This window comes from Natator depressus, chromosome 3 (assembly GCF_965152275.1).
Source record: "Natator depressus isolate rNatDep1 chromosome 3, rNatDep2.hap1, whole genome shotgun sequence".
Classification (NCBI taxonomy): Eukaryota; Metazoa; Chordata; order Testudines; family Cheloniidae; genus Natator; species Natator depressus.
This window is the reverse complement of record NC_134236.1, coordinates 120,130,673-120,146,998: the sequence shown is the minus strand read 5'-3', so window position 1 is coordinate 120,146,998 and position 16,326 is coordinate 120,130,673. Positions and strand designations below refer to the sequence as shown.

Below are 16,326 nucleotides of genomic sequence, written 5' to 3'. Positions count from 1 at the left end.
AGTTAACAGGGCTCTCAGAGGGTGCAAGGATGTGCGTGCAATGCATCAGTTCTGGAATCAGGGCCTAACTCTGCAGCACCTGCTCCCCAGATATAGAGAATGTCTGGCCTCGGAGAGGTTCTCTCTGTACTAGATTAGTGCAGGGACTGTGTGTTTATACAATCCCAACAATGGGGATCTTGACTGGGACCTCTAGGTATTACTGTAGTATAAATAATAAAAAAAACTACATGCACTGAAGGCTACAAGTGCTTTTGAGCTTCAGGAGAGAGAAGGTCAGCAGGCTGAGAAAGGCACAGTAAAACTAGAATGCTCTAGTCCCTCTGATGTATTTTTTCAAAGTGTCCAATCACAGGGGTTTCTCATTTTCTGATTGCCCAACTTGAGAAACCTTGGGCCTGATATTCAGAGATACTGAACAGGGTCACAAATCAATTATTAAAGTTGTTTAATTTTAATATTTTGATTATATCTTGTCCATCCATTACTCTTTGTTTGACTTATCTATTTAGCTTATAAGCTCTTTTGGGCCAGGATCATGTCATACCGTATCTCTGTGCAGCACCCAGCACAATGGGGTACTGATCCAACTATAGACATACAGGACATACAATGTACACAGATTCCATCTGTTCTGCATCAATGCCCAGAAAGGACAAATTGTTTTAATGTTAATTCTTTTCTGGGTCCCAGATTCTATCAGGAAATTCAAGATGTTCAAGATATGATTTAGAAATTGAAGTCTGCCTCTGTTTGCTGGATGAAACAAAATATGATGTTGAAGCAGCCAGGGTTGCTATGCAAATAGGGAAGGCGAGTCCTGGGGACAATAACGAACCTCTCCCCCTCAAACGTCCGACACGGCCTTGCACTGCAAACTACCAATGTTCCAAATGCTGTGCTTATTTTCTGCACCACTGGTAACAATAGTGATACAGATATAAATGGCTAATTGAGGCATAAGCAAGAACCCAATCCTATATATCCTTACTGCTGCCTATGGAACTACTCATGGTAGTAAGCAATATGCCTGGTAATATTTGCAGGACTGGAATCTAAATGAGCTAATTGCCTATATATTTATTTTCATATCAAACTGAAGAAAGAGAAAGAGAAAGAAAGAGAGAAAGAGAGAACCTTGTGATGTTTCACATCAATCACTCCCCCAGGTCAAACAGAATATTAACAAGCCCTTGAGTCTCCATAAGGAAAAACTAATAGTAGGAAAAGAGAAACTAGACAGTGGATCTTATGACCGTAAAAAAAGAAGTCTAATAATTTACTTCACTGGTAATGCAGGGAATAAATGTAGGTAAATAGTACCTCTTGAGATATTAACAGCAATAACTGAATATGGCCTGTTCCAGGAATTAAAACAAATTCATTCATTTTCAACATGACTTTACTGTGTTGAAGACAGTGGGTCTGACTCTTCTCTCACACGCACCAGCAGAGCTCAGTAGTAACCCCAGTGAAGTCAATGGAGTTACACCAGTATCAAACAGTCATAAGTGAAAGAACTGAGCCCCATGTGCAGTTCTTGTCCAACCCTCTGGCAATACAGCACCTCCCTGTCATTATTAGATACGTCAAAGCCTTCTCCCAGCTCTAGTATCTTGAGATAAACTTCTATACATGGCCAAAAACCATCACGAACATGATTTTAAAATCCAGTATATAAGTACATCCTTCCAGGTAACAAGATAAAAGCTTTCTTATCACCAACTATTAAAATAATCCCTTTTTTGTGGGGCACATTTTAACAATACTCTTTAACAAGGATTGATGCCAAAAGAGTTTTTCTGAGAAGGGTGCGGAGCTGCGTACACTCCACCTGCCCTGGCTGGGGGAGTCTGGGGGCACGGACACAGGCCGGGGGCTGCTTTTGGCAGGCTCCCTTCCCAGGGGAAGTGGAGGGTCCGCCACAGCTCCCCACAGCTGCCCACGTGGCTCTCATCATGGCCAGGCTGAGGCTCCGAGGCCCCCCCAAGCTGGAGCCGGGTCGGAGAGAGCGGCATGGGCAGTTTTGGGGAGCCTGGGTACCTCCACCTGCCATGGGCAGGGTTTCCTGGGGGTGGGGACATGGTCATGGGACTGCTTTCACCCTGAGGGGTGGGGGTGTCCCTGGCCCCCCTCCGGCTTTTGGCTTGGCCTGGGGCAGGGCCTCCAGGGGAACAGGAGGGATGTAGGCAGGCCCTTGGGGGAAGGGGAGAAGTGGGGGCCCCCGGCCCCCCCCACTTTTGGGAAGGTTACAATACCCTTGGTCTCAGGACAGAGGCTAAGACTTTATACTGTCCATCATTTCAAATTACATTTTCATTCCTGCATTATCCTTCCAGATTCTTCTGCTAACCAAAAAGGGAATTCACAAGACCCTGACGAAGCAGGAAAGCAGCCATTTCCAAGAAGCCACGGAGGTCATACCCCTGAATGATTCAGTCAGTGGGAGCTGAAGTAAACGGTAGCAGGTCACACTGCTCCGGGGGTGCTGGAACAATTTTTATAGTAGGGATACTGACAGCCATTGAATCAAACTGTAAATCCTGTATATGATGGAAACCACTTCAAGCCAGGGTGTGTGGCAGCAGACCCAGTTCCAGCACCTATGCGATGCCCTCCAGACAAAGGGCCCAATCCTGCAAAGTCTTACTACTGAGTATATAGTGCTAAGTATCATGAGCAGTCCCATGCAGCTGATGGGGCTCTATGCAATAGTATGCGCAATGTCCAGTAATAAGGGTTCCGGCCCATGAGGTCAGATGCTCCAATGCGGGGCTTGGAAAATGGAGGCAGGCTGAAAAATGATGCGAGCCCCATGATTGTTTATTGAACTGAAAAGCCCTGCTACTGAGTGTTGATTTATGTTTGTGAAGCACTTTGGAGATGAAAAATGCCATATAATTATGTGGTATGAGTGTCCCACTTGAAGTGACAACCAGTCAAATGTCATTCTCTTTAGAACATTAGAGGAACATTTCTTACTGGTAACTAATTCCTGAAGCAGCATATGCAAGAAATCGGGGTTTGCAACTCACCTCTAGATTCCTGTGCCCTGGCTGTTGAAGTCTAACACCTAGCTCCTCAAAGGTATGCAGGTACCTAACTCCCATTGATTTCAGAGGTTACAAGCATGGTCCTGTTCCTACAAATGAATGATTCCACGTGGAGTGGGGTCAAAGCTCCTTCTAACCAGGACAGTGAGCAAACAAAGCTCCTGAACTCACAAGGTTTTCAACTTGAGCAAGGAGAACAAGCCATTCAATTACAAGACCAAGGTTCCAATGAGTTAGTACAGTCACCTGATATTCACTACCATCAATGCCTTGACCCCAAACCATCTTCTCCCGCCACCAACTGGGAAGATCACCATGGTTCACAGATGAAGTACACACACAGAAAGTTAGACTGCCAGTTTCGCAAAACACATTCTGAATCATTCCACCAGCAGCACAAACAACCCTTACAGGACTTAGCCAATGGAGAAAAGGAGGCAAAATGAGCCTTCTACTCCTCCACAGTCAATACAGAAGAATCTCGGCCAGCAGAGCTATTTCGCATAGTGTAACAGGTAACCTACCAAGATTGCATCGCCCAGACACCAGATGCAAGCATCAAACACTGCAAAGAACTGTCAGCATACTTCATTGATAGGATCAACTGAATACATACAGAGCTAACATACCCCTGACCGGATTGTATTATTGACCCCACCACCCCTGACTGAGTTGGGCTTCCTCACACATCACAAAGTTTAAGATGCTCTGAAAAATATTAGGGCCACAACATATAAAACCAATCTATGTTACTCATGGCTGGCAAAAGCCAGTGATGAACAACTATGCCCACTATTAATGGAAATAGTCAGTGCCTCCTTCAGAGAAGCACATCTATCAAACGCCTTGAAAAATGCAATAGTTCCTCAATCTTCAGGAAGCCTGAACCTGAAACTCTTTCCAACTATCATCCCGTCTCCAACCTCCTGTTCCTGGGCAAAATAATTGAGAAAGTAGTAACCACCATGCTTCAACAATATGTGACATCAACCAACCTCCTGGATGCCTCACAATAAGGGTTCAGACCTGGGCATAGCACAGAGATGGCTCTTGTGACACTAAAAAGTAACCACCTCATAACAATAGACACAAGTAACAGCTCCTCCTCTCCAAAGGCCCTCAGAGATCCATATTATCCATACTTCTCTTCAATAGCAACATGAGACCACAGGGAGAGACAGAGACATGGTAGGGGCTTAACAGCCCATGCTTTCGACACTCAGCTATACACCTCATTCTCAGCTGATGCAATCACCACCATTACTATAATGTTAGAAATCCTACAGAAAATTAGTTATTGGATGAAGACCAGCTGGCTCAAGCTGAACCCAAGCACAAGTGAAATAATACTGGTTGGAAACTGGCCAAGACGCTCTCCCCACCTTCCAGTGAGGGCATACAGCTTTCATTCATCAAAGTGGTGTGAAACCTCAGGGTCCTTTTTGACTCTTTGTTAAATGTGGATGACCAGGTAGCAGCAGTTTCCAAAAATGCCCTCTTTCACCTCCAGCTTGCTAAGAAAGTTCATTGTTTCCTCCCGGATGAGGTCCCAGCTGCAGTGATCCAAGCATTTGTCATCTCCAGGTTGGATTACTGTCACTCACTGTAGTTGAAGCTGAAATGTGAAGAGAATGCATGGGTTCCAGCTCGTGCAGAATGTAGCTGCCCACTTTCTCCATAGGTCAAGCCACCGTGAGCCCATCAGGCCCATGCTCAAGTCCTTTCATTGGTTCCCAGTCAACTTCCAATGCCAGTTTAAGGTTTTGGTCATCATTTTGAAAGCAATTTATGGATCTAGCCCCAGATACATCAAAGAACAAATTTCCATCTGTGACCCACTGCAACAGCTGTGCTCTTTTGGGATGATGCATATCGCAAAGCCCCAGACGGAATACCTTAGAGCTGGAATAAAGCATTCTTGGCTGAGGGAATAGGCTACAGAACAGTCTTCCCAAGGAGATCAGACACATCCAGTCTGAATGTGTTTAGGAAATGTTGCAAAACTTTTGAGAAAACTATTGTACTGTGACACACAATATGAACATTCTCTTCTATTTCCAACCTCTGCCACCTTAATAAAAATATAACAAAAACAAACAAACAAAAACCTTACCCCAGGCAGTGTTTCAACCGCGAAAAGGAAGAAGTGCTAGAGACTCCATGAAGTTCACTAGGGACTTTGCTATTGCTATTGATTTTATGCAGAAGGCACTCAGATACTTGTTACCCAAAACTGGGCCAGCTAGCAAGCTTAGGGAGGACTAATGACCCACCAGAGTTTGGCAGAAAGCAGCACGTTTATTACATTGATAGCTAAGCTCAAAAGAAGTGTGTGTGGGGGGGGTCGCACTCACACTCGCATACTCTCACTCCCAGGACAGGCACAGCACTGGAGAGGTCAGGATTCTTCAAAGTGAGTGAAGGTAAGTTTTCCCGAGGCATGTGACGAACCACTGGCCAGGCGGTCCGGGCAAAGGGCCTTCACGGGAGGTACAAGCTTGTGAGTGCACTCCTGAGCACGTGGCCCCTTCCCCTTTTAAGGACTGCTTCTCGTGGCCTGCAACTAGAGATGACTTGGCCACATCTAGCTGGTCACACTCCACCTCAGACAGTGTCCATTCATTGGGTGTGTGAGCGCTGCCTAATCAGAGTCCCAGATACCTTGTCTACCTGGGAACTCTTTTGATCTTCCAGCTGTTCAAGCAGCCCATTCATCCCACAAGCATTCCAGGAGGGAGGGGAAGGGGGAAAGCCACTTCACAGGTATTCAAAGAGGGAGAGGAGACAAGGGGGGGGGGGGGAGTGTAACAGACCTTTTGAACATACAAGTTATACAGAGCATACAGATCACTGCTGCTCCTAAAACAATACTACAGCAACTGTTGGCTGTATCAAAGCCTGTGGGCTTGTCTACACCTGAAGCACTACAGCAGAGCTGTAGACATGACCTGTGCCAAAGGGAGGGGTTCTGCATCGTCATAGGCAATCCATCTCCCCGAGAGGTGGTAGCTAGGTCGATGGGAGAATTCCTCCGTCAATCTACCACTGTCATGGGGACTTCGGTCGGCTTAACTATGGCTATGTCTAGAGTAGAGACCTTACAGTGGCATAGCTGTATACCGCTGCAGTTGCACCGCGAAAAGGTCTCCCGTGGAGCCCCTCTATGCCGATGGGAGAGAGTGCTTCCATCTACATAATTAAACCACCCCCAACAGAGCGGTGATAGCTGTGTCAGCAGGAAAGCATCTCCCGAGCGCTGTCCACACTGGCACTTCTGTTTGTGAAACTTATGTCGGTCGGGGTGTATGTTTTTTTCACACTCCTGACCAACAAAAGTTTTACTGACAAAAGTGCTAGTGTAGAAATAGCCTTAGTCACTCAAGGATCTGGATTTTTCACATCCCCTGAGTGACATAGGTGGTTTGATCTAATTTTCTAGCCCTAAAATAGATGGATAAGACAGTAGCACTCAGCTGCTCTGAGTGGCTGCTGCAGGCAGAGAGGGAAGAGAGTTCCTCTATCCTTTCCAATGAGGAAAAACTGGTAAGGGGTTGGGGATAGGACAAGTGGGTTGCCGTGGGAGGGGAATAGGACAAGTCATCATTGACTGTTGGTGACAAATTGATTGCGGGAGAGAAGTGTGTGACTAAACTGGAGGAAGAGAGACGGACATGTATGAGAGCATGAGAGGGAAGGAGAAGAGATTAAAAGGAAAACTAGGTGGAGAGTCAGGCAAACATAATATTTCAAAACGCAGAACCTTCCCATCTGTAAGAGTATTGGGGAAGATTTCCTCTCCCAACAAATTAAATGGAACCCCTGAGTTTATATATGTTGGCTACAGCATGGAACTAACACATTTCCTTTGGTGTCAAACAAATATTCAGGTTTCCTCCTTTCTCTGTTACAAACTTCAAAAAATATTTTGCAGTTCTAGCATAGAAAAGAAAGGAAGTGGAGAGGTGGGGTGGGGGCAAAGGAGGGACGACACTAAAATTTCACTGAGGACAAGTAGAATAATTTAAAGATAAACCATCATGGAAATTTAACCTTTACAGTGCACTGTTTTAAAGGTCACAGTATCATTTTGGGAAATATCTTCCAGGGATGCCTTCATTATCAATTTTCATGAGTATCAGGTGTGAAAGAAATCAAGAAAATAGGGAAAATGTACATTCAAAATTTGACATTTACTTGCCGTTTGCTGTATCACCAAGTGATGCTGCTCTAGGTAACAGAGACGGTCCTGAAGCTACCATAGAATAGAATATACTGTGGGGTTGATTCTCATCTCACTCACATGAGTATTAATCAGGCATAACTCTACTGAACTCAGTGAGGTTACATAAGATTAAAACTGGTGTGAGATCAGAATCCAGTCCTGTACATACATGTCTATGTGTGTAACAACAATACAGTCCATTCCCTTTAAGTCCTTATCACATAAGTGCATAGTCTGTTCATGTCCTTAGTAATCACCTGGTCACAGTCGCTTTCCCTTGGACCTCATGTAATCCCAGTCCCTTTACGTAGGCAGAGTATTATGTTGAAGCGTATACTGAAAGCTACCCTCATCTGCACACTGTCTCTGGATAATGCATACAAATATGCACAGTGTCATGTGCAAACATGGGGGTTGAGTGGAAAATGTCAGATTACACAACAGCACTCATATAGTGTCAATTTTTGGTTACTATCAAAGCATTTGCCTACAGTAAAGATTTTTAACTCAAGTTAACTGATTTCTAACGAACCCGAATTGGCGAACACATTTGTACATGTTAGTCTTGGCACTCCACAAACATTTGTGCCCTGGAACATACAAATGTGAGAGCTAATTTGAATTAGCTGGCAATTAATGAGTGACCAGAGTTTAACCAATGAAACAGAGGTGAAAGACCCCACGGAGAGGATAATTTAGTCAGGGAATAAAGCATAGGACTTGGAGCTGGTAGATCTGCTGCTTGTTTGTTTCCACTGACCTCAAGCAAATCATTTAATCTCTGTTCCTCAGCTTCAAAAAGGGAATATAAAACTATCTGCCTCACTAGGGTGGTGCTGCGATAATTAATTCATTACTCTTTGCAAAATACTTTGGGATTCCAGTCCTATGATTATAAGCAAGCTCTGTGGAAATACAAAGTACAGGCTAGTCTCATCTTATGCTGGGGTTACGTTCCACAGTCAGCGCGTAAAGCGAAAACCCCGTATAGTCAAAATTATATTGAGTGTAAGGGCGGGCAGAATCGCCTGCACTACAGGTACAGTATTTAAATTGTTATTTTTCTTTTTTTTTTTTTGTTTTTGCCGACCGCGCAAAGCTGAATTAGCGCATGTTAAATGCGCGTAAGATGAGACTCACCTGTATTTTTATTATTATTATTATTATATCCCATTAACAATTCCCTAATGGGCTTTGCATGGACTGTTATGTTTTGTATGGATTTATATTCCAAATTTACGTCACAGGTACCTGGAGCCTGGATCTGACAATTTTTAAGGAATTATAAAGCACATAAATAAAATGATCCAATCCTGATAAAATGCAACTTCTATTTCCACAAGGTAATCTGTCCCCATCCTCTCTCTCAGTGCCATATGACAGACATATTAATTATAAAGAGGATGAACATTGTGGAAGAAGAGACTGTTCAAGTAAGGACATGAGCTGAATAGTGAAAGAGCCATTGGATATACTGCAAATGAAAACCAAAGGGCTACCGCAGTGCCCACTATAATTGACACCATGACCAACATATTATGTTGAATTAGGAAAGCAGTAATGGAGAATTTTACATCTGACTTTTTCAAAGCTCAGCAAGATGTATTCCATGGTTCAAGAAATCTTTTTATTTTTTAAGGAGATTGATTGCTTCAGGCCCTCGTTTCTCTCAGCTTTATTTTCAAAATTTGGCAGGTCCATTTACTCGTTCAAAGATGCAAATGGAAATGCACAACTAATGCACAATTCACAGACAGTCACTTTTATTGCTTGTGCAAACTGGGCAACTGCAAGTTCAAATGACCAGTATAAGTAACTGCCTGTTTGCACAAGCCTTACCCCAGTTCACCTGAATCACTGAGATAATTGCACAAATGCATTAGGTGCATAACAGCACAGTCCCTTTTTGCATGCATAATTTTGAAATGAGGCCCCAAATGTTTCAGTATACCAGGACTGAAAAATGGCCCTGGATGACACAGTAATTTAGAATTCACATTGTCCAATGCTTTTGTCTAGTGCATGAGAATCACCTCTTCAGGTAAATTTTCATAATATTTAGATGGGCTCTGGTTAGTCTCAGTTCTGAGGGTTACCAAAAGAAACTACACCCTTTGCTCAAGAAACTCCCTGAAAAAGCACAAGAACAAATCCTCACAGACACACCCCTGGAACTCCTACCAGGGGTATTCTATCTGCTACCCAAGATCCATAAACCTGGAAATCCTGGACACCACATCATCTCAGGCATTGGCACCCTGACAGCAGGATTGTCTGGCTATGTAGACTCCCTCCTCAGGCCCTACGCTACCAGCACTCCCAGCTACCTTCCAAACACCACTGACTTCCTGAGGAAACTACAATCCATCGGTGATCTTCCTGAAAACACCATCCTGGCCACTATGGACGTAGAAGCCCTCTACACCAACATTCCACACAAAGATGGACTACAAGCCGTCAGGAACAGTGTCCCCGATAATGTCACGGCAAACCTGGTGGCTGAACTTGTGACTTTGTCCTCATCCATAACTATTTCACATTTGGGGACAATGTATACCTTCAAATCAGCGGCACTGCTATGGGTACCCGCATGGCCCCACAGTATGCCAACATTTTTATGGCTGACTTAGAACAACGCTTCCGCAGCTCTCGTCCCCTAATGCCCCTACTCTACTTGTGCTACATTGATGACATCTTCATCATCTGGACCCATGGAAAAGAAGCCCTTGAGGAATTCCACCCTGATTTCAACAATTTCCATCCCACCATCAACCTGGACACTACGGTGCTAATAAGCGATGGTCACATAAACACCACCCTATACCGGAAACCTACTGACCGCTATTCCTACCTACACGCCTCCATCTTTCATCCAGACCACACCACACGATCCATTGTCTACAGCCAAGCTCTACGATACAACCGCATTTGCTCCAACCCTGCAGACAGAGACAAACACCTACAAGATCTCTATCAAGCATTCTTACAACCACAATCCCACCTGCTGAAGTGAAGAAACAGATTGACAGAGCCAGAAGAGTACCCAGAAGTCACCTACTACAGGACAGGCCCAACAAAGAAAACAACAGAACGCCACTAGCCATCACCTTCAGCCCTCAACTAAAACCTCTCCAATGCATCATCAAAGATCTATAACCTATCCTGAAGGACGACCCATCACTCTCACAGATCTTGGGAGACAGGCCAGTCCTTGCTTACAGACAGCCCCCCAACCTGAAGCAAATACTCACCAGCAACCATACACCACACAACAAAACCACTAACCCAGGAACCTATCCTTGCAACAAAGCCCGTTGCCAACTGTGTCCACATATCTAATCAGGGGACACCATCACAGGGCCTAATAACATCAGCCACAATATCAGAGGCTCGTTCACCTGCACATCTACCAATGTGATATATGCCATCATGTGCCAGCAATGCCCCTCTGCCATGTACATTGGTCAAACTGGACAGTCTCTACATAAAAGAATAAATGGACACAAATCAGACGTCAAGAATTATAACATTCAAAAACCAGTTGGAGAACACTTCAATCTCTTTGGTTACTCAATTACAGACCTAAAAGTGGCAATACTTCAACAAAAAAACTTCAGAAACAGACTCCAGACTCCAATGAGAGACTGCTGAATTGGAATTAATTTGCAAACTGGATACAAATAACTTAGGCTTGAATAGAGACTGGGAGTGGATGGGTCATTACACAAAGTAAAACTATTTCCCCATGTTTATCCCCCCACCCCCACCGTTCCTCACACGTTCTTGTCAACTGCTGGAAATGGCCCACCTTGAGTATCACTACAAAAGGTTCCCTCCTTTCCCCCCCCGCCACTCTCCTGCTGGTAATAGCTCACCTTAAGTGATCACTCTCGTTACAGTGTGTATGGTAACGCCCACTGTTTTATGTTCTCTATGTATATAAATCTCCCCACTGTATTTTCCACTGAATGCATCTGATGAAGTGAGCTGTAGCTCACGAAAGCTTATGCTCAAATAAATGTGTTAGTCTCTAAGGTGCCACAAGTACTCCTTTTCTTTTTGCGAATACAGACTAACATGGCTGCTACTCTGAAACCTGTTCTTACAATGTACTCATTCTCCTGTTTATGTTGATTTTAGATGTGTTATTTCATAAAACATGAATATAGGTATTAATTTCCTTTCTGTGAATGCCATTACCTGTTGATCATCAGGAGTCCATATGCCACAGGTGATCTGACTCTCCAAGTTAATCTCTGAAGACCAATGTCTCTGTCCACTGACTGAACCAACCAGCACAAATCCATCCCTATAGGAGATGAGAGCTTGAGTCCCATCATGGCTCCATGTAAAGTCGCTCACCTTAACATATACATAGATAAGAGATTAGACATTAATCATGCAATAATTTCCAAGTTATTATAAGTATTACTATACCCATTTTATATATGATTTATTATGGAGAAGTTTAACATGGAATCAATATACAGTGTCATAAAACTTGCTTAGAAGAACGCATTTTTATCACATGGAAATGGAAATCAGAAGAGTTTCTGATGGTGATTAATTGAGGGTTTAGCAATTTCACACTGTCCCACCAGTGAAAAACTCAATACACTGAGAACCAGTAACAAGAGTTAAAAAAAAAACTTCTTGAGATTGTTAACTAGATACAATGGGATAAAAAAGGACTATTCCTTTATCATGCTCCTTCTGAGTGAAATTCACCAGTGGGCCACTGAAGTCCCACTTAAGTCTTACTTAAGCCTTGTTTTGAAATCTTAAGTAGAGTGTGAATCTTGTCCTGGCTTTCTGCCTCATAGCAAATTTCATCCTGTTTGTAAAACCCAAGGAGCTCAGTGTAGCAGGAATCTCTATGACACTCCCTGTTTAGTTATTTCAATAAAGAAATGTTTTTAAAAAAGGAAGGAAGGTTCAAAAGGAACCTCTTATGATTTGACTGTTCTTGACTACAGAGAAAATGTTCATACCAACCTGTGCCCCACGATCATTCACAAGCTCCACAGACCATCTGCCTTCATATTGAATCCAAACAAAAATTCCTCCATCTGCATCACAGGTTGCCAGTTTCTGGAATGGTTCATTCCATCTCACCAATACAACCTAAAGAGATTCCAAACAAATGCAGCATTACCATGACTGTATACAGTGTTAACAAGTGTTTTACTAGAGACTCAATTAACTAATACTGCAAAATAAACAATGTCACATTTAAATTCTGAATAAGATCTACAAAATAGTAATTTTCGGCATAATATCATGCAGCTCTCAAGAACAGCTGGACTCATTTTATTACAGGACTCATTTTATTATGGCTGTCAAGCAATTCAGAATTCTCCCAACTGTCAGGCCTTTATGGAAGCCATCAGATACTGTTGAAACTAACAAAAACATGTGGTAATCCAGAGTTCCACTCCAGAAAGAGTAAACAAACCTTGAAGTCCTTGTACATACAATCTGTCTTTCTCAAACCACTTTCCCCTGTCCCTCACCTCAAATGCTACCAGATTCCCTGGGTCAAATTCCCAATTCTACTGACTTCAGTGGAGGCAGGTCCACTTTCACCAGGATTGAATCTAGCTCCCTGCATCAACAACCCCTTTAAAAACATTCCAGACTCCCTAATTCATGAGAATTAGGAACATAATTTAACTTGAATGTTTCTTCTCTGCTACCGATTGCAGAGGAAATAGAGGCTTTGTATGGGCTCTTCTTTCTCCCATTAGAGACGTTTGGATTATTCCTACAGAATTTAACCAAGCTAAAGCCTGCCATGACTGGTCTCATTTATAATTAGCATGAAGTTAAGTTAATAAATGAAGCCACTTTAGAGGCCTCAATATATACCTGAAATGAACCATGTCATCTTAGTGCAGGGGTGGGCATGGAAATTGTATGGCGGGCCATGAATGCTCACGAAATTGGGGGTTGGGGTATAGAAGGGGGTGAGATCTCCGGCTGGGGATATGGGCTCTGGGGTGAGGCTGGGGATGAGGGGAGGAGGGTGCTCCAGGCTGGGACCGAGGGTTTCAGAGGGTGGAAGGTGGAACAGGGCTGGGGCAGGGGCATGGGATGGGGTCAGGGGTGCAGGCTCCAGGTGGTGCATACCTCAAGCAGCTCCCGGTAGCAGCTGTGCCCCCCCCCCCCCGCTCCTATGCGGAAGCGCATCCAGGCAGCTCTGTGTGCTGCCCTGTCCACAGCCGCCACCTCTGCAGCTCCCATCAGCCGTAGTTCCTGGCCCATGGGAGCTGCAGAGGCGGCGTTTCAGGCGGGGGCAGCGTACGGAGTCCTCTGACTGCCGCTACATGTAGGAGCCAGAGGGGGGACATGCCGCTACTTCCAGGAGCCACACGGAGCAACAGCATGTGCAGAGCAGGGCAAGCTCCGACCCCGCTCCCCAACTAGAGTGCTGGAGCAAGGCAAACCCTGGACCCTGCTCCCTGGCGGGAGTTCAAAGGACCAGATTAAAACATCTGAAGGGCTGGATGCGGCCCCCGGGCTGTAGTTTGCCCACCCCATCTTAGTGCCTTAAACAGAAATTAGCCTTAAAAAACATTTACCTTCTGCTCTCATCTTTCACATTTTTTTTCTGATTTAGTTTAATTTCCAAGATGTCAGAATAATCCAGCTAGGTATACATACATACTCACCACCATATAAGAGCATAATACATGAAACCTGCAGATAAAAATATTAAATCAACAATTATCAGAGTGTAAATTTAGTTGTTGAATGAACACTCAGAGTCTAGGATGGGTGAATGTTAGATAGCACTCATCAATCCAAATAAATACTCTTCATTTCCCAAAGAACATGACTATGTTTCCTGAAATTCATTTGGCTGTTGACTAAAATGGGATGATACTCTTGAAGGGCCCCATTCTGTGGCTGATTCTGCACAGGAGGATCCTTGCACCCATGAGCCCCACTGAAATCAGAGGTTCTGGACAGAGCCAGGATCAGGAGCTAAGTTTGCAACATTGGGACTTAAATTTACTAGCTAAAACGAACTCCTGCACCAGTTTATGGACTGTAAGGGCCAGATCCTTAGCTGGTACCAATCAGCATAGCTTTCCATTCCTGAAGGATCAGTCTTGTAGCTACTGAAATAACCCAACAGAAATTGTCTGTTGGTGCGCTATACAGGGCTCTTGAGCAAAGGTTGTGGCGAGAAATGGGTGTGGTGAACCTCTTATTTGCTCTCAAACAGCAGAACAGAATCCCTCCAAACATCCTGCTAGAGTAATAGCCTCACACCACAGCTCCAAGGGGCTTCTCTGGAGAGGGTGTCCCGCCCTGAGCTGCATAGCTCATCCAATGCTGTCAGGCACACAGATGGCTTTTGTTTGGAAGAGCAGTAAGCAGCACATTGCTCTAGGCTGCTATGAACCATCCTCCACTTGGGCTGGAGTTGCAGTCGAAACGGCTCTGCTGCCCCCTCCCTGAGCTGCTCCAGCAAAGAAGGACCAGATGTGTCAAAATGGCATTATATGTATAACATGTCTTACTGTACAAATTAAACATATACAGAGCAATCACTTCATTCATATTGGGGTGAAATGCAGCAACCAGGTAGGGCAGGGGTTCTCAACGATTTTCTTTCTGAGCTTCCCCACCTCCCCCAATACGCTATAAAAATTCCACGGCCCACCTGTATCACAACTGTTTAAAAGCCAGGGCCAGCGTGAAGGGATAGTAAGCAAGGCAATTGCCCAACGCCCCATACCACAGAGGGCCCTGCGAAGCGAAGTTGCGCGGGCTTCAGATTCAGCCCCAGGTGGTGGTGGTGGTGGGGCTGGGGCTGGGGCTTGGGCTTTCTGCCCTGGGCCCCAGCAAGTCTAAACGCCGGCCCCTCTCTGGTTTATTTTGGCGGACCACCTAAAACCTGCTCGCAGCCCTTCAGGGGGTCCCAGACCCCAGGTTGAGAACTGCTGATGTAGTAGAACACACCAATGATTCTCAACAGTATTATGAAGGAAGTCAACAAAATACCTTCTCTAGCAACCTTCTCTAGATCTTCAGAGGTGGGGGGAGTATTTGCAGCTCCACTGATTTAAATGGAGTTATGGGTGCTCCACACCTCTGGAAATCAGGCCCTTAACGCCTAGAACAGACGTGGCCAACCTGTGGCTCCGGAGCCACATGCGGCTCTTCAGAAGTTAATATGCGACTCCTTGTATAGGTCACCGACTCCAGGGCTGAAGCTTCAGGCGCCAACTTTCCAACGTGCTGAGAGGTGCTCACTGATCAACCTCTGGCTCTGCCACAGGCCCTGCCCCCACTCCACCTCTTCCCATCCCCTCCCCTGAGTTTGCCATGCCCTTGCTTCTTCTCCCCCCGAGCCTCCTGCATGCCACGAAACACTGATTGGGAGGTGGGGGAGGGAGAGGGAGGCACTGATTGGCAGGGCTGCTGGTGGGTGGAAGGCACTGGGAGCCGGGGGCGGGGGGGCAGGGAGGGAACTGATGGGGGCTGCTGATGTATTACTGTGGCTCTTTGGCAATGTACATTGGTAAATTCTGGCTCCTTCTCAGACTCAGGCTGGCCACCCCTGGCCTAGATAGTACTGACTGGGCTTTTCATAGACAAGATAGGCAAACTGCAAGGGGAACTTAGGTACAGGAGATAAACCAACTGCTCTAACGACATCATAGTTCTTATCTAATCCCATAAAAACCTGAGTTAAGATGCTCCTGCATTTTAAGATCACCTTGTGGTGCATGGCTCTTATAAGGATTTGAGAAGAGGATATGATTTTACAGATAACACTTATTAACTGGCCTGCTGACATGAGCTAAGGGCATAGTGGCAATATTTAACTTGAAATGCCTTGCCTCCTATCTATTTTCAAATGGAACCTTAGCGAAACTTGACAATTTCTCTCTCTCCTTCTCATGGTATAAATGGAAGTGAAGATGATTGGGTGGAAGCGATCCTCTAACAAAATATCTCTGCTTTCTTTGAATTTGATATACTGTCCAAGAGTTCATTTAGATACCCAGACATTCATACAATTAGAATAATTAGGTC

General features: G+C 44.7%; 1 protein-coding gene across 1 annotated transcript in view; it reads right to left on the bottom strand.

Annotated features, from left to right (window-relative positions):
• TULP4 (TUB like protein 4) overlaps window positions 1-16,326 on the bottom strand; it is a 272,567-nt gene that overhangs the window by 84,986 nt on the left and 171,255 nt on the right. Inside the window, exons 3-4 of the mRNA XM_074948695.1 lie at window positions 12,271-12,399; window positions 11,476-11,637 (exon numbers count right to left, since the gene is read on the bottom strand). Coding sequence (XP_074804796.1) covers window positions 11,476-11,637; window positions 12,271-12,399 — 291 coding nt within the window. The remainder of the gene's footprint in view (window positions 1-11,475; window positions 11,638-12,270; window positions 12,400-16,326) is intronic.